The 19,313-nt window shown below is 45.4% G+C and overlaps 1 protein-coding gene across 1 annotated transcript in view; it reads right to left on the reverse strand.

Moving 5' to 3' along the window:
• Positions 1-15,075, reverse strand: part of ARHGEF11 (Rho guanine nucleotide exchange factor 11) — a gene marked incomplete at its 5' end in the record, with an annotated part of 112,144 nt that extends 97,069 nt beyond the window's left edge. Inside the window, one exon of the mRNA XM_079697342.1 lies at positions 15,044-15,075. Within this exon, the coding sequence (XP_079553468.1) occupies positions 15,044-15,075 (32 nt within the window). The remainder of the gene's footprint in view (positions 1-15,043) is intronic.
• Between the last annotated feature and the right edge of the window lie 4,238 nt (positions 15,076-19,313).

Genomic DNA, 19,313 nt, shown 5'->3' on the forward strand with positions numbered 1-19,313 from the left:
TTTCTGAGATCAGTCCTGTGGGGCTCCCCGGAGCTCTGGGTGATTAAGAGTGTTAAACAGGGCCCAAACCAGACACCCTCCTCAACCAAGGAGAGGAAGTCCAGGATTTAGAGCCAGGGACCTAGGTTCACTACAGTTATGATTTCAAGTCTCAACTCCTGTGAGCCTCCATGTTCTTGTATATAAAGGAGAAAAATAACTGTAATGCGTATATATCAGAATGACTGTTAAAGCACTTTCCAAAAAATAGTAAAGTGCCTGACAAATGCCAGTTGTTATTCCGGATCTTCCCCTATCCACCCTTCTATATACCTATACGGTTGGATGTAGTGTCATATGAGAGAACAAAAGGGTGTGGGACTTGGGTTTCCCTACAGTGCCAGATGGATTAGAGTTAGCAGTTAGTAAGTGTGAAAAGTTGCAAGAACTTTTAACCAAGAGAGAACCAGTCAACACTTGAACACTAGCTGATTAAAGTTATTGGAAAAACCCCAACTGGAGAATTTAGGGCACTAGCTGGCACCACTTAAAGAGCACAGAGCTCAGTTGTAAGTACTACAGGAGTATTAGAGATGACAGAACAGATAAGCAGATATGACATAAAAATCAACAGGGATTTATGTGGTGAGAGATACGGGAAAAAGGAGAAAGCAGTTAATCAGGTAAGACTTCACTAGTAAGTAAGTTTGGAAGTGGTATTTGGAGGACAGGAGGGACAAAAATTAACCATAAAGAAATTAAGTGACTGTGGCAAACTGAATTTTCCAAAAGTAACCACAACAGTATTTCCCATTCTTCATGCCACTCCCCATCAGGAGGTGGCGTCCATATCCCTTCCCTAATCCTGGCCAGGCCTTTGTGACTCCCTCTACTAATAAGAAGAGCAGGGCAAAACTGACACTATGTGATCTCTGAGGCTAGCTCATAAAGGGTGATGCAGCCTCTGCAAACATCACGGGATGCCTGCTCTGGGAGTCTTCAGTCACCCTGTAAGAAGCCTGGCTACCCTCACCCCACCATGTGGAAAGAGAATCTATAGAGATTCCAGAGAGAGGAAAAGAAAGAGACAGAGATAGAGAGACAGAGAGAGAGAGAGTCGAGGAGCTCCAGCTGTTTCAGCTCCCAGCTGTCTTGAGTCTTCCCAACACAGGGGCCACAGTGAAGAAGCCTTTGAAGCCCAGGCCAGGTCGGCCCCTATATAACTGCACCTGTTCGAGAGATCCCAACTGGGAACAACTGCTTAGCTCAACCCAGTCAACCCCCAGAATTTTGAGCAAAATAATTAGTATTATGTTAAGCCAATGTTTGGGGTGGTTTGTTATGCAGCAATGGATATTTTGAACAATACTGATCTGTGCAAAGCCTCCATGACCAGGACAGCTAAGTCACACCTAAGGGATGGGGACCTGGCTCATCCAACTAGAGACTATAAGACAGGAGGTGGTAATGAGATAATAATAATAGCTAGCATATACTGAACTCTTAACTATGTCAGGTATTTTGCTAAGCACTTTACATGCATTACTTTTACTTAATTTTTGCAAGAACTCTATGAGAGAAATACACTTTTTCTCAGGAAAAACTGAGGCTGAGAGGGATGGAGTAACAGGAAACCCAGGTCTATTTGACACAAAAGTCATACTCCTAAAAACTCGTCCGTACTGCAACATGGTGAGTAGAACCTTAAAGAAGTGACCGAAGTTCTACAGATTAACATGAGAGTTGGATGGATCTCAGAGATCAAATTCAACTTTCCCATTTTACAACTGATGAAACTGAGAGGCCTAGCGAGGTTAAGTGACTTAGCTTAAAACTAAGTAGGGCTTCCCTGGTGGCGCAGTGGTTGAGAGTCCGCCTGCCAATGCAGGGGACACGGGTTCGTGCCCCGGTCCGGGAGGATCCCACATGCCGCGGAGCGTCTGGGCCTGTGAGCCATGGCCGCTGGGCCTGAGCGTCTGGAGCCTGTGCTCCACAACGGGAGAGGCCACAACAGTGAGAGGCCTGCGTACCGCAAAAAACAAAAAAAACCAAAACAAACAAACAAACAAAAACTAAGTAGGGACTAACTAATAGGGATGGTTGCACAACTCTGTGAATATACTAAAACCCACTGAATTGTACACTCAACAATAAAAAGACAAGTAAACAGGGACTTCCCTGGTGGCCCAGTGGTTAAGAATCCGCTTTCCAATGCAGGGGACGCGGGTTCGGTCCCTGGTTGGGGAACTAAGATCCCACATGCCACGGGGTAACTAAGCTGGTGCGCTCTAGAGCCCTCATCCTGCAACTAGAGAAGCCTGAGGGCTGCAGTGAAAGATCCTGCATGCAGCAACGTGTGCCACAACTAAGACCTGATGCAGCCAAATAAATAAATAAATATTTTTTAAAAAGACAAATAAGCAAAAAATGGACAAAGGATTTGAATAGACATTTCTCTAAAGAAGACATGCAAATTGCCAATAAGCACATGAAAAGATGCTCAATGTCATTAAGAAAATGCAAATCAAAATCACAATGAGGTACCACTTTATACCCACTAGGATGGCTATAATCAAAAAGACAGACAAAAAAACAAGTATTGGTGAAGATGTGGGAAAACTGGATTCTCACAGTTTGTTGGTGGGAATGTAAAATGGTGCAGTCACTTTGGAAAACAGTTTGGTAGTTCCTTAAAATGCTAAACACAGAGATAGCATATGATCCAGCAACTCCCACCCTAGGTATATACCCAAGTGAAATGAAAAGATACATCCACACAAAAACTTGTACACAAATGTTCATAGCAGCATTAGGCATCACAGCTGAGCAGTGGAAACAACCCAAATGCCCGTCAACTGATGAATGGATAAACAGAAGGTAGTATATCCATACAATGGAAAATTATTTGGCCATAAAAAGGAATAAAGTAGTGTTATGTGCTACAACATGGATGAACCTGGAAAAATATCATGCTAAGTGAAAGAAGCCAGGCACAAAAGGCCACATATTGTATGATTCCATGTATAGGAAATGTCCAGAATAGACAAATCTATAGAGACAGAAAGTAGATTCATGGTTGCCTGGGGCTAGTTGGGTGGTGTGGAGAGTGGCTGCTAACAGATACGAGGTTTCGTTTGGGGTGATGAAAATTTTCTGGGATTAGATAATAGGGATGGTTGCACAACTCTGTGAATACACTAAAACCCACTGAACTGTACACTCCAAAGTGGTGAATTTTATGGTATGTGAATTATATATCATAAAGCTGTTAATTAAAAACTTGTACTCAGGGACCTCCCTGGTGGTCCAGTGGTTATGACTCCACGCTTCCACTGCAGGGGGTGTGGGTTCCATCCTGGTCAGGGAACTAAGGTCCTACATGCTGTGCACGGTGGCCAAATAAATAAATAAATATTGTATTCATTCATTTAGTAAAACTTTACTGAGCATCCACTCACTACACAGTCCAGGCACCGCAGGGTACGCACAGATAAGGCCCCTCAGTAGTTTAAAGGTGCCACACTGCTTAGTGGAAGAATGCTCAGTCACTTCTGAGATTTTATTCTTCCCAAAGTCACTGAACTTACCCGGCCCCAGAGTGCCACTCTTTCCCCATCATTAACCAACCAGGAGGCAGAGAGGGAGGGAAGTTTCCTTCCTCTTGGATAGTGAATGCAAACCTCAGGTCCTATGGGGAGGCCATGGACAAGGAAAGCTTATCGGCAAGAGATTAAATATTCAAGAGACTTGATTCCCGATTTACCAATCTCTTTTCCTGAAGGATACCCTTCACCCGTGTCAAGCAAACCTGAAGTCTGGCTCCCTCAAAGATTTACACATTTTTACCAGTGAGCCTGGCCAGGGGGACAGGAAAATGGAAAGACCACTAGGCTAGGGCTCCGTAAACACAGATTTTTTTTTTTAATCCCAATCCCACTGTTTACTAGTTTACAGACTTAGGCAAATCATTAAAGCCTCCCTGAGCTTGTTTCCCCACCTATAATATGGGAATGCAAATACTTGCCTGGACTATCTCAATAAAATAACAGACCAAAAACACTTTGCAAACTACATATCATACCGCAGAAATACAAAGAAGCGCCATCATTATGGCACTCTTATCTCGGCCTTATAAACCTTCCATCTTTCTCTCCCTGTCAATTGTGTCCTCCCCTACTTTAAAAACTGACTTCTTCTCTTGGGTCTAATCTTTCCTTTAATCCTGTCACACATCTCCCTTTCTGCCTCTCCCACAGGCAGTCTCTGATGTATGCTAACCTCTGACTTAAGACAACCTAGTTCTACCTTGAAAAAAATGAACTCAAAGGCCTATTGATGGGGACTAAGGGGCTCCATTTTTTCTCCTCTTCTTTCTGACCAAACTTCATAAAAGGATTGACCAGACTATCACCCTTTCCTCACTGCCTCTTCCCTCTTAAACTCACTGCAAACTGGCTCCTCCCCACATCCCCCCAAGGCCATGAAAATCTTCCTAGTTACTAAATCCAGACACTTCTCTATCCTTTCCATCCTCTGCCTCTTGGGAGCACTTGACACTGCTGGCCACTCCCTCCCTTCATTTCTGAGATTCCACACTACCCTGGCTCCTGTTTGCCTGCCACTCCCCACCAGTCTCTTGTGTGGGATCCTCTTCCTTTGCCTCACCTTTGAATGCAGTGCCCCTCAGGGTTCTGTCCAAGGCCCTCTTCTCACTCTACACCCTGTCCCTGGACAGCCTCACACTTGCACCATTCGGTCCAGATGTTGATGACCCACATCCCAGCACACCCTCCTGACCTCCAGGCCTGTATAACCAGCCGCCAACCTACTGAACAGCTTCCCTGGGATCTCCCACAGGCACTTCAAACTCATCATGTCCAAAAGGGTCTCCTTCCCTCAATCACGCTCTTCCTCCTCAGTTCCCCTTTTCATTGAATAGTACCACCCACCAGCCCAAGCCAAGGAAAAGGCTGTCAGCCTTGCCCCCCACCACTTCACGCCCTCCCCGCCCCATAACCAACTACTTAGTCTTCTAATCCTTCATTTTTCTCCATCTCCACTGTCACTTCCCTAGTAGAGGCCACCCTCACCTCCTGCCCAGATTACCACAATGGGCTCCTAATTTGTCCTCCCTCTCTATTCTTCTGTTCTTTCAATTTAAACGTCCACACTGCAGTCGGGTGACCTTGTTTTTCTAAAAGCCTATCTTACCATGTCACTCCCTACTTGTCTTGCAATGGTGCTTCACTGCTCTCAGGATAAAGTTGAAAACTCCTAATAGGGAGGATTACATGATTCCCAGGCCCTAGCTCCTGTACGCTCCTGTTTCATTTAATTAATTGTTCCAAGGTCTCGCTATAGACCATAGCTACTTTCAGCTCCCACGCCACCATGTCCTTCCTTTTCTTCTGTCTTCAGTACATGCTGTTCCCTCTGCCTGGACTTTCCCTTGCTCAAGCCTGGCTCTCATTTTCTGGCCTCAATTAAAGGTCACTTCCTCCAGGAAAGTTTCTTTATTGTCCCTCCCATTTGCTTCAACTGATATCACAGAAGAGTTCAGGGTGGTATCGTACAACTCCTGCTTGCCCGCCGTCTCCCCACACAAAACCACAGGCTCCCAGAAGGCAGGGTAAGCAACTTATTCACATTGAATCCTAGTGGCTTGAGGGGCACCAGCCAGCGAAGACTTATTAAATGGACCAATCTCCTTATTTGAGGGATAGCATGAGTATTCCTAAACCTCAGACCCTATTCCTGTGAACACACTGAAGCCCAAGTGGTTTTCTGCCCCCATCCCTAGCGCTCGCAGAAAAGGGTCTGCGGTTCTAGTCTCATACAAGGTCCCATTCACAAAGCTATTTACTACACTCTCTCCAGCCACCTCCCCCCAGAACAACAGTGGCCTTTCTCTGCAGCAGCAGTCTCTTGGAAGGAAGCTTCTGAGGGCTGTGCTCTGGGAAATGAATGGGGCCAGCCTGGGGCAGGCAGGACAATGGCAGGGCGGGTCCTGTGCCCCGTCAGACCCCTGCAGGGAACAGCAGCCCGGAAACCAGGCCGCCAATGGGGAAATCCCCCGAGAGCTGGGAGAAGCTGAAGGCAAGCAACCGCAACAAGGCTGCTCTGTCCCTAGAAGAAATACCAAGTGCCCAAGACCTAGCACCCAGTAAGAACAAGGGGAATTCTTGGTCTCCCTTCCTAGCAGCAATGTTTAGGGTTGCTTTCTTGAAATCCCTTGGGTAGGCATGGAGGGAATTGGAAATGTCAAGAATGAACTACAGTTCAAGTCAGGTAACTGAGGGAGGAGTATACCTCGTATAAAGAGAACTCTACTGAGCACTAGAAGACAATCTAGAAAAATGAAGAGACATCGCTTTTGAACCCTGAGAAACAGGATAAGACACAATAACCAACATAAAACATGCAAAGAATGGAAGAGCACCAACATTTATTTATAACAGTCGACCATGTGCTAGGGATTCTGCTAGAACTTTTATATAAAGTATTTTATACCAACATACAAAAGATAATAAGAGTCCAACTGCTATATGTATGTGCAAAAAGAATGTTGAATAATATATACTGTAGAGTTTGATGATATTAACCAGAAAAGGTCACCTTGAAGGAAATAAGACTAGCCGGAGTTGGGGAGAAAAAGAGAACACTCATATAAAGATGTGGAAAGAGTGATGTGGGCCTGGGAAACAGGCTAGCCTACCTGAAGCGGGATGGTAGGGGACAGTAATAAGACCTACAATTAGTGAGATGTGGGCTGAACTGAAGCAAGAAGGCATGGATCCCAAGCTGGGAGTTCGAACTGGAAAGGAAAGACACCGTGAAAAGAAGGTTTCCAGTGAAAAAGGATCGACTTAGGACGAGATCTTCCACACCTTATTTTTAACTAGTACCATCCTGTGTTTGCTCAATATGTTCCCAGAGCCATGCCTGTCAGTCCTCAGTTTAGAATCAGCACAGGTCTCAGCACCCAAGCACAGGTCTTCTCGTGGTAGCTGAGGAGAGTTCAGGCCAATCTGGGGTCCTTGCCAAACCAAATGCCTCAACAACACTCACCAAATGTTTGGCTCTATAGAATTCACAAAATGCTTTTACACAAATCGTCCTGATCACACAGCTAGTTAGCGGAAAAGCTGGGACTCACACAAAGCTCTTCTCACTTCAAGTCCTATACTCTCTATAATCATGCTACTAGGATGGTTTCTGCAGAGATATCCCTTGAGCCCTGGAGTTTGGTCTGCAGTGGGGGAGTGGGGTATGATTAATTAATCAGGATATCAAATATATGCTAATCTCCTCAAATCATGACCCCATTTCCTAAGGGAGCTCTCAGAACTCACTGCCCTCTCTCCCTCTCTTTAGAAGACTGCGCTGAAGACCTCTAAATCTATTTGGTAGAAACAGCCTAACCTAAGGGCCTCAGCAAATAAGTATCATTTGATATGCTATGTTCAGTGAATTGCTGGGTACCAATGGGAGGCAGAAGGACTTTTTTTTTTTTTTTTTTTTTTTGCGGTACGCGGGCCTCTCACTGTTGTGGCCTCTCCCCTTGCGGAGCACAGGCTCTGGACGCACAGGCTCAGCGGCCACGGCTCACGGGCCTAGCCACTCTGCGGCATGTGGGATCTTCCTGGACCGGGGCACGAACCCGTGTCCCCTGCATTGGCAGGCAGACTCCCAACCACTGCGCCACCAGGGAAGCCCGGCAGAATGACTTTTAATGATGGTCTTAATCTCTCTAGCAACAGTCAGTCTCCAAAACTTGGGAACCAAATCTGATTCAGCCTTAACACACATACCCTGTTAGTTTTCCTTCCAAAATGTCTTTCAAATCCTACCCTTCTTTGTTCTCACATTATCTTTTGCTCTCTTCCCACCTACATAATAATATTAGAATTCTTTCCTTAAACATTCCTTTTATCACCACATATTACACAAACCCTGCTGGTTCCCTTTTTCCTACCACATCCAGTCTGAATACCTTTATCCCCCCCACGCTCCCACCATACTCACCTTGACAACCTAATTTCTCTCTGCTCTACAAAGACCAATACTCTTACCATCCTGAGACCACCCAATGCTTGGTTCTGCCCCAGAACCTTTGCTTATGTTGTTCCCCTGGTCTGAAAGAGCTTCCTCTCTTTCTTCAACCTAAATAATTCCTAACCACCCCTCCCCTGGCTATTCTCACTAGCGCCAACTTTCTACTCATCTCTAAATGTACCTTTTTGGTCTACGTCAAGATTCAGTAATGAGGTACTACCTTTTTATTGTTTTGTGTTGCTTCATTAATTACATTTCCCAACAAGAATGTAAGCTCCACATTCTTGCAAATTATCTATCAGAACACTAAGAACTGAGCTGTGCATGGAGCTATTTGATAAATATTTGCCATCCAACCAACTGATTGCAAGTGCCACAGATCATAGGTCATCATCTGGAAGGTTGTTAGATTGGTCCCGTTCCCTCTGTGATTTGATGCCAGTCCACGACTGGTGACTATAGATCCCATTGCACCATTTTATGGTAGCTTTAAACACTGGAGGACAAAGTGCTGGAAATCAGGACTCTGAAATCACTTCACCCCAACTTTTCAAAGCCCCCTTCTCACACATTCACGTCTTAGTTTGCTATTTTTAGAATGAGGAGAATCCTGAAGAAGTCAATACGGATGACAGAGGGGTACTAGTGACTTTAGGGCCTATGCTGAAATCAGAAGTAAAAGACAGGAAGATGGACTTAAATTGTAGCAAAGGAGGAAATTCCCTGGTGGTCCAGTGGTTAGGACTCGGCGCTTTCACTGAGCTGGATTCAATCCTTGGTCGTGGTCAGGGAACTAAGATCCCGCAAGCCACACAGTGGAGCCAAAAAAAAAAAAAAATTGTAGCAAAGGAAAAATTGGGATTCAAAAGAATTTACAACTATTCAACTCAGGGAACCACAAGAGATCACTGAAAATGGGAGCCCCTCAACCTTCTGGACCAGCTCAAGAGACGCCCTATTTGGAGTCAAGAGGAAAGGGAAGAGGAGGATCCCCTAAGATTTAAGACTTCTGTGATTTTCCCCTCAAATCTGTCCAATTGTTTTAGGACCATAAATCTGGGTGTTCTTCCAGGCCTTGAAAATGTCTTCCAAATCCTACTCCAATTTTATTGGGGGCCACAGGTCTCCCCGCCTCTCCCCACACTTCCACTTCCACATCACTGTACTTCTTCCACTTTCCCCTCCCATTTCATCAGACAGCTCTGTTCCCTGGTTTTTTCAGACTTTCGTTTTCACTGGTTTTCAGGAAGGCAGATAGGATTCCTGAAAAAAAGTCCTGGCTCACTGAAAGAATGGGCACAGGCATTATGTTTTCAGAGGCTCAAAGAACATAACAGCTAGAAGGTATCAAATCTGAGAAGTTGGCTACCCTAATTCACTCATCTATTTACTCGGATGCTGGGGGGTCTTCCCTCAGAACTCCAAAGCTCTTTTCACAGGGGATCTAACACAACTTTTCATAAAGTAATGATTACTTTTTTCTTTTGAGACCACAATCTGCAACTTCTGTAGTCCTGCTTTCCTCCATGGGGCAAAGGAGTGACCCTGGATGCCACTAGCAGGTCTATGCTTGGGTCTTTTCCCAATACGGTGATTGAGGAAAGAAGAATGCACAGTCCATGGGGAAAAGGGTTTCCAAACCACATGATAAATCTTGAAATTAAGTTTTAAAAATAATAAACCAATACAATGAATTTTTAAAGGCAGTGCCACTATGAAGATGTGAAGCAAATTCAGTCAGTATAGATTAAAACCATTCCTCTTATGTTTTATGGAACTTCAGCATTCAGCCCTTTCACATACATCAGATTCCCAGATCTTTAAAGCAGTATCACTGCTACCCAAAAGACGCTATCCAAAAGTTTCCAAACTCTATTCCACGAAGGTTGCGAGTTTCCAGAACTCTTTTGTCTTTATACCAATTTGGGGATTAGCCATGTGACCTTCACAGAATCTTTTTTACTTCTGATGAACTCATTGTCATTTAACTTGTCACATTTTTTGTCTACCCTCCTAAACAGAACAAAAGGGACTCTGACAGTGCTCTATTAAAAAAAAAAAAAAAAAAAAGCTAAATCAATTTGTTCATCAAAGGGTGCTCTTTCAGAAATGTTTTTGAGTATGTGAAGGTAAGCTCAGCCCTTTCCTGCTCATAATGGTGATTAATCACCAAATGTTTCATCTGCAAATCCACTGCCATCTCTCATCTCACGCCTGGAGAGCACAAGGGTACATTCTGGAGAAGACTCAGCATTTCAGGGGACTTACTCTTTGTAGTTCTGGATCCCTGTCACTGTTCTGGGAGGCCAACCTCGAAACTAGGCAGAAACTCAGCTGAATGTCTGGGGGTTTCTTGTTCCCAGGGCTCAGTAAGAACCTGAAGTGCAAAGGGGGAGCCTGAGGTGGGAAGAACCTCCCCCCACCTCCTTCTCCGAGAAGCCCCGTCTCCTCAGCCTAGGCTACCAGCTTTTCTTCTCTACAAACGTCCCCTCAGCCTGAAGGCTCTTTCCTCCTTCCTCTGCCTTTTTCTCCCTCCTCCTCCATACACTTCATGAAAGATTTTGCCTCTTCTAAAAAAAAACAAAAAAACAAAAAGGCTACAGGCTGGGGAAAAGTTACATTCAATCTCAGATCCCTGATAAGGAACAGTTGCTGGCTCTGGGTTTATTCTGAATTAGGCAAGTCATATGCTTCTAAAACAAGGAACAGCCAGAGATCATAAAACAAATCCTTTCTATCCCCATCTAAGGAAGCCAAGGTAGCTCAAGCCTCTCCCATTCATCAAAATTCCTGGGAAGGAGATTCAATAACCTTCCCCTTCTCATATTCTAGTATCATCACCCAACCCTGACCACTAGAAAAGTATGCCTTCTTTCTAACCTCATGCACTTCTGCAACAGAAATGCCTGTTCACTCTGGTTAAATTCTTCAAAACAATGGAAAGATCTTTCAGTCACTCTTAATTTGTTTTGGGCCAGTTCAGAAAGCAGTGCATGATGTTAAATCAAATTCATGAGTTTACCATATAAAAGTTATAGAGTTTTAGTTTAGAAAGCAATTTGAAATGTATTATCTAATTTGTTTTTAATGTTGTTTTTTATTTTTATTTATTATTATTATTATTTTTTTTTTTTGCGGTATGCGGGCCTCTCACTGTTGTGTCCTCTCCCGTTGCGGAGCACAGGCTCCGGACACACAGGCTCCGGACGCACAGGCTCAGTGGCCATGGCTCACGGGCCCAGCCACTCCACGGCACGTGGGATCTTCCCGGACCGGGGCACGAACCTGTGTCCCCAGCATCGGCAGGCGGACTCTCAACCACTGCGCCACCAGGGAAGCCCTTAATGTTGTTTTTTTAAAAAAATATTTTATTTATTTATTTGGCTGCGTCAGGTCTTAGTTGCGGCACTCGGGATCTTTTGTTGTGGCGTGCGGGCTTCTCTCTCTAGTTGTGGCACATGAGCCCCAGAGCGCACAGGCTCAGTAGTTGCGATGCTCGGGCTCTCTAGTTGTGGCACGCTGGCTTGTGAGCATGTGGGCTCAGTAGCTGTGGCACGCAGGCTTAGTTGACCCTCAGCATGTGGGATCAAACCTGCGTCCCCTGCATTAGAAGGCAGATTCTTAACCACTGGACCACCAGGGAAGTCCCTATCTAATTTGATTTGCTCCTTTCAATAGCACCATGAGAAAGACACAATAAGTGTTACAATCCTCAAATGACAAGCTATGTGAAAATGTTTGTGAACCGGAAAGCATTTCATATAAATGAGCTATTGCCTTACATATGAGGAAACCAAAGGAGGCATGTGATTTGCCCAAGATCACACAGTTAAGGGGAATGCCAGGGCTCAAACCAAGAACTCTCAGCTTAAATCTAGTACTTCTCCATTTGCTTTGGTTCTCACATAAGCTAACTATCTCTGAACAGAGAAAAGCTGTTTTATGGATGCAAACTCCTAACCCCTCTGGCCATCTCAAAAACATTTGCCATGGAGAACTAGGCAAATGGATATAGATGGCTTAGCAAAACTCTTTACCATTCCTATAAAAATAATTCAGTATTATTATCTCAGCTTGCAATATCAAACACATTTTTAGAAACTTTTGAGAAGAACACACATTAACAGGCAATAAATTGTCCATGGACAAAAACTGAAAGGGACATGAACAGCTACAATTTAGCCCATTTTTCGCTAACAACTGATTAACACTGTAAGATCAAGATTAGCTGCAAATACTTCAAGTTTCTTTGGACCCAGAAGTCACTTCCCAAGAGGGGATTAAAGACTCTGCTGGATAAATATTCCACAGCCTTCGATTCTTCGAGCCACAATCTCTCTCCATAGACATGGTCCTCCATGCTTATGTCCTAGAAAACATGCATCACCTAGGAAGCCTTCTCTAATTGACCTTACTTTGACTACACTTGAGATTAACACATGAATGTTGAAAAATCTGAAATGGATGAATTTATACATGCTGACATGTTCACTCAATCCAATATTCGTTTGTCAAATATTTAGTGAGCACTCACCCCATGCAAGGCACTAAGCCAGGCGTGCAGGCTATAACTGAGCAAACAAAACACAGTTCCTACCTTTACAGAGCTTATAGTCTAGTGTTGCTTTTATGTGGTCTTCAGGAGTCTTAAACCTTTCCTAGTTCCTCAAGTAGATTGCATGATCTTTGTAAGCAAGAACTGCATACTTAAATTTTTTGAAACATTGAGCACAGCACCTTACACTACGCTCTCTAAACAGCAAATTGATAAACTAAAAGAGAATCCCTGACTCTATAATCTGAAATCCCTTCACTCAATCTCTCCAGTATGGTGTAAAATTGTGTAAAACTGTAAATTATTTAAAATCCACAGGGTCTTGAATCTGAGATGTCAAAATAGCCAATAGAATGAACCTACTGCTAAAGGGGTACAATCCAATACAACTGGAGATACCGTGAAGGGGACCCAAGTCCCAGAACTGATCCTTTAATGGGGAAGAGAATTGGGGTAGCGGTAGAGGTGAGGAATGCTCTCACCCTGCGAAGCTCCATTATCCCAAGTGCAAGGGGGTTCTGAAAAGCATCTTACCCTACTGCCAGAAAGAATAAAACGGGGCCCCCGCCCCTATCCCACAGGACCAGTATACAAACCTACTTAGACAGGGTGGGGCAAGAGAAAGAGCCTTGGGTTCAGAATCAGAAGACCTGCGACTGAGTCCAGATTCTGCCACTAGTCAGGGAAGATGGCACTGGGCTAGCCAGGTATCCCCCGTGAGCCTCAATCACCCCTTCTGTAAAATGAGAATAATAACCTCTGATTTGTCTGCCTCACGGAAATATTGGGAGGCTCAAATGAGATACATTCCTATGAAAGCACTCAGAAAAACCGTGCTATACAAATCCTGAGAAGACTGTGAGGGTCTTCTGCAAACTCCCAGAGGAGCATCTTACACTAGGCCAGGAACCTTCATTGCCTTTTTCTTGTACCCCCAACACCTGGGTTTCCATCTGCTCACATCTCTGAATTCAGAGAAATAGTTTATCCCCAAATCTCAAAAAGGCAAGTGCGCTAATTCCCAAATTCCAAGAGGATGAAAAGAGAAGGGCAGTCATGTAACCATTTCAACTTCTTGCCTTGACACGCGCCTCAGTTCTCCCTTTACAAGAGTCAAACTAAAGAGAAGCCAACAAAAAGGGGAAGGGATGGAGGTTCAAGCAGCCACATATACTATCTGTCCTTTGTGGTTGTCTGCCTTCTCTCCACTGCCAAGTCAGGTCCCCGTCTGGGGACTGCTGAACTAATCTAAACGGGACTCTGAGGCAATACAGAGATTAGTGTTTGGGAGAGAGAGAGATTGTATCATTTTAGGCCACATTCCACAGCCTAAAAGAAATTATTATCAGCATGGATAATCAAAGGTTAACTGGACAGGGAGAAAACAATTGTTCCCTTGAAAATATTCTTCCCTATCTCTCCAATAATTTTTTTTTCTTCCAGGCCCAGTCCTTTCATTTGCTTGTTCAGTCCTCCAACCAACCATCCATCCAGCACCCACAAAACTACCCTAAAGACTCTCAAGGAGAAAAGGTTGAGGAGGAGAGGAAAGGAAAAGGCAGACACCTTACAAAGTTGTAAACTGTAGTGTTACCGGTGATGGGGCGACTGGGAGGACTCTTGGAGGAGGTTGGTGGGGGGAGGGCATCCTGTGCTCTGACTCTAAGGGCCAGTGCCTCTGCCCATCAGGCCTAAGAGCCTAAAACAACCCCTTCGGGCTCTAGGCAGAGGGAAGGCCCATTTTGCAGAGTCAAGCTTATTAAAAACGGCTTGGAAGATTTAACCTAGAGCATCAGCTGGTTGGCAGATTTCAATTAAACCCCAAGCTTGGAGAGGAAGAAATTCTAGTGCTGACCTATGCATTTTGGGGGCCATTATCAGCCACCGGTAAAAATCCAGACCTGTATGGGTGCAAAGGGTGTTTCTGTCCCATCATTCAGGCCAAGAACATCCTCCTCATTCTAGAAATGGGATCCACCCCATCACCAAGCCCCACCATTCCACAACAACCAGCCGGTGGAGGCCCACGCCCCTGCCAGGGCCCTTCCCCCAGCAGCTCCGACACCTAAAGCCGGTCCCAATCACCCTTGGGGTCTCACGTGACCAGGCCTGTGCCTGCCTCCCACCCCTAGGCTGGCAAGTTAGGGACTCAAATTCAGCCTCTGGCCTGGCAAAAGTCAAAGGCGGCTGGAAAGCATTTCCCCCTCTTTCCCCACTTCTGGCGTCACTGTCTACTGTTTATATTTAAAAAACACTGAATCAGGAGATATGTTTTGAACATGGACACACACAGAGGGAACATAAACACACATGCCCAGAGAGTCCCCAGAGACCCCACCAATTCCCACAGCCCACACAGACCCTTCTTTTGCAACCCTTTATCAAAATGCAACACTTTCCCTCCCAGTCCTTCCTTAAGTAAGTGCTGAAAAACTACATTATTAGCAAACTTACCTGTCTATACTCTGGGGTAACCTTACACTCATGGTTTCTCAGTGTCTCCACGGTTCCAGAATCCTGTAGTTTTGATGTCTTGATCAGGACTGAACCGCTTGCAATTTTAAAGAAAGATGAGAGGATGGCCTCCCAACTTGAAGACTGAATGCTTTTTCTTCCAGCTCTCAGGACCCTGGTAACTGAAGCTCCATTCTACTTCTACCAGTTAACATGGTCTCCTTTCTTAGCCCCCTTTTCCCCTCCCCCCCTTAAAAAAAACAAAACAAAACAGAAAAAACCCGAAAGAAAAAGAGAAAAAACTATGACCTTCTTAGAAACCAAAAACCCAACCACAAATCTCTTCAAGGTTAGCGCTATGGGCTTAAAAAAAAAAAAAAAATAAATCACAGAAAGAGCGTGCCTTCAAAATATCAATCTTAACTGCAAAATATAGATAAAAACCATCCTTTTAATCTAGCTTTCCTAGCTGTCCTTCTGTTGGCAAGAGAGCCTCAAGCTCCAAAGGGGGAAAAAATAATGCTCTGGTCTCCAATGCTTAAAACGACAACAAATATACTGACGGACCAAAAAGAAAAAAAAAAAAATCCAAATTGACACCTGGAAAAAATCTTCCAGCTGATTTGCACAGTAAAAAAATAAATAAAACCATACACTAGTATGTACACAACAGCACTCCTTCCAAGTCCAGTGCAACCCTGGGAACCAAAATTATGAATTTCCTTAAAAAAAAAAAGCTTTTATATGAAAGGTTTTGAAATTCTTAAATGAATCGCAGCAAAAAACAAAACAAACAAACAAACAAAAAAAACAAGGAACACCTGAAATGCAATGCTTTTTACCTTTAAAATGGTAGCAATACCACAAACCAGAGAAAAATCTCTGAAAATATTCTCTCCTTTTCCTTTAAACTTGCAGGTTTCTCCACCTACCCCAGCCTGATTCCCAGCCTAGGTTCGGCCTTTTTCTGAAAGACAATTTCCTGAGTTAGTTCTGTTTTGCTCCTCCACATCCAGGCTCCGAAATTTTCTCTTGCCTCAGCCTCCATGAAACGGAGATTTCGCTTCTTCCCGTTCCCCCTGTTCTCCCTCTCGCCTGGCCAGAAAAACTGCTCCCTTATTATTAATAGTTTGGATTATTATTGTGGATTTGAGTTCGAGGTGGGATATTCCTCCACACCAGCCTCCTGGACAATCCGATCGCCTGGCTTCTCTCGCTCGGCCTCTCTTTTTCCTCCCTTTCCGCCCCTCGCCTAATCTCGCAGGCAGAAGCCCACCGCGCCTCGCGCAGGACCGCCGGCGGCCTCCGGCTCCCGGCTCCGCTCGCCCGTTCGCCCCACGCCCGACCGCCGCGTTCCGGTCTCGACGGCCGCGGGACTCCAGGCTCGGGCGCAGGCAGGGAAGGCGGCGGCGGCAGGCCGGCACGGGCAGACGTCCGGCTCCCGGCGTCGCGGCCGCGCTCGCCTCCTTCCGGGCCCCTTCCCCCCCGGCTCGCCGCTCGCTCGGGCGCAGGCCCGGCCGGCCGCCCCCTCCCCGCGCTGCCCTCCCTCCTCCTTCCCCGCGAGCCTTTCTCCTTCCCTCGCTCCGGCGGGGGCGGGGCCGCAGGCTCCTCCTCCCAGCGCTGCCCGCCGGCCTTTCCCCTCACGCCGCGGCTAGGGGCGGGGGCGGGAAACCGACCGCCCTTCCTTTCCCTGAGTGCCGAGGCCGTGGCTCCCGCTCCGCCGGCACTTCTCTAGGTCTCCGTGTGCGCTCTGCCCCGACGCGACCCCTCGCCGCCGGTTCTCGGCGGGTCCACTCCGCGGCCCCACAGTCGCTGGCCCTGCCCCTCAGTGCGGCCTAGCCGATCCCGAGCTTAGCCGGATCCCTGGCTTTTCCCGGCCTGGCTCGCCGGCGACCCCGGCCCGGACCCCGCGAGTCACACGGCGCCGCCTCCGCCGCCGTCACCACCCCGGACGCCTTCTCACTGCTTTCCCTTGGGTGCTTTTCCCCCTTTTACTGCCCTGAGCCCAAGACCTGACCTTTGTTTCTTTCCCCTCTTCCCACCCTGCTGCGGTGCCCAGCGCTCCTAGGCCCCCTCCCCACGTGGACTGGTTTTTGCATTCACCATCGTTACGCCTGCTCTCCCACCGCCTCTGCTCACACTACCTCCACCTCTTTTCTCATCTTATTTTTCAGAAATTTGTCGCGGCCCCCTGCCTGGGTGCCAGGGGCTCTTTTAACCTTTTCCTCCCGTTTCGGTGGTCCTCCTCACTTCTAACACCCACCGACACTGCGGGAAGAGACCCTTCTGCTCTTCCCGCTCTGGTTGTTTGGGCATCTTAATACCAGGCTGGGTAAAGTGTTTTTGAACTCGATGGAAAATCCTTTCAAGGACAGTTCTATTTTCATAACCCCCTCTCAAAGAATCAGGTTTCTAAATCTTTCCAAGTAGCATGACATTAGTCAGAAGGTCCCAAGCGTTATGGTTAAAAATAATTAAGACAAAAAGGAAACTTTTTCATTAGGACTGGGGAGTGAACTTTGTCTTCTTGCCTGGGTAAATGCTATTGTAAAATACCCTGCGGAGGTGGTGTGTTTGCATATGTTCTCTCCCTTCCACACCACCTTGATTGTTCTGGGGGAAAATACACGTATATGTGTATTTACCCACACACATCCATAAGCAGTAAAGAGGGATCTGAGTGACCCCAGCAGTGTTAGAAGTGATGAATTTGCGAACAGCAAGAGGAAAAAGAAACTAACAAGCATCCTCTGAGGACCCAGAATGAACTAGAACCTTCCTCTGAATTATACCAGGTACAAGTTGGTAAATAAAAGAAAGAACTTCACCCCATCTCCACCAACCCCTAGGCCAGAATCCCCAAAGACAGGCGGTCTGCCCGGAATCTGAGGCACCACAGTTCAAATTTCTACTGACTTTGTTGCTTATTCCCTTCCTATACTACCTGCAAAAATGTTCCCAAATGTGCACACTTGTTCTATGGTGATAGACCAGTGGTCACCAAACATTTTTCTTATCATGCTTTCTTAATCTATGTAATATTTTTAAACAATTATTTACATGTATTTTATTACATACATTATAAATCTTGCTCTAGAGTAGAAATATTAAAAGATTAAAATAAAGATGAAGTGCATTTTAAAATCGTACTTTTTAGTGAAAGTTAATGGCTGTCATGACTGGAAAAGATGCTTGTCAAAGAGGTAGAGTCAAGCAGAAGGAGTGCGTTCTTGATTGCATTTATTAAATTATGATAACTCATCTTCCTGTCCTCCCATTCACCACGATGCAAAGGCTTTTAATTGAAATTCAACTAGTAAATTTACAGCTCAAGTCAATCAGTCCTTCTTGAATGACTGGAAGGTTTTACATTTTATATTTTTAACAAATGGGTCCAAACCCCCTTGGAAGTATCATTTAGATTTTTAAAACAGATTTAAAATTTTTGTTTCTTAGTTTTCAAGTGTGCAGACAAAAGTTTTACAGGTGAAACACACTGTTTTTGGTGATTAAAAAAATAGCAGCGTGGCTTCCCTGGTGGCGCAGTGGTTGAGAGTCCGCCTGCCGATGCAGTGGACACAGGTTCGTGCCCCAGTCCAGGAAGATTCCCACATGCCGTGGAGCGGCTGGGCCCGTGAGCCATGGCCGCTGAGCCTGCGCTTCTGGAGCCTGTGCTCCGCAACGGGAGAGGCCACAACAGTGAGAGGCCCGCGTAAATAAATAAATAAATAAATAAAAATATCAGGGACTTCTCTGGCAGTCCAGTGGTTAAGACTCCCAGCTTCCAATGCAGGGGGTGCGGGTTTGATCCCTGGTCAGGGAACTAGGATCTTGCAAGCCGCACAGTGCCACCCAAAAATAAATTTTAAAATAACAGTTTTGGAACCATTTCAGCCAGGCATTTTCCAAATGCTTTCTCAATAAGCATGAGTTTCTTTAGAAAAGCAGTAACTTGCCCACTAATTAATAGACTGTCATCTTCACCTTGAAGGGACAGATTAAGTGGATTTTTGTTGTTTTTTGTTTTTGAAAATAAGTGCTAGATAGTATACTCTTGCCAGCCATTTTTGATAGAACTTTGTAAAATAAAAATGTGTACCCCTGCTTTGTTCTATATCTCGTTTTAGGCCTCTCCCAGGAGATAACCAATGAATCTCAGCAGAACAAGAATTTTCATGGTCATTTTCCCTGTCTTTACTAAAAATTGTAAAGTTTGTAGCAATTAAGAGGCTTATTTTTATCCAGTGGATGGCATACATTATAAAGAAAC

The sequence above is a fragment of the Hyperoodon ampullatus genome, assembly GCF_949752795.1.
Source record: "Hyperoodon ampullatus genome assembly, chromosome: 2".
In the NCBI taxonomy this organism is placed as follows: Eukaryota; Metazoa; Chordata; class Mammalia; order Artiodactyla; family Ziphiidae; genus Hyperoodon; species Hyperoodon ampullatus.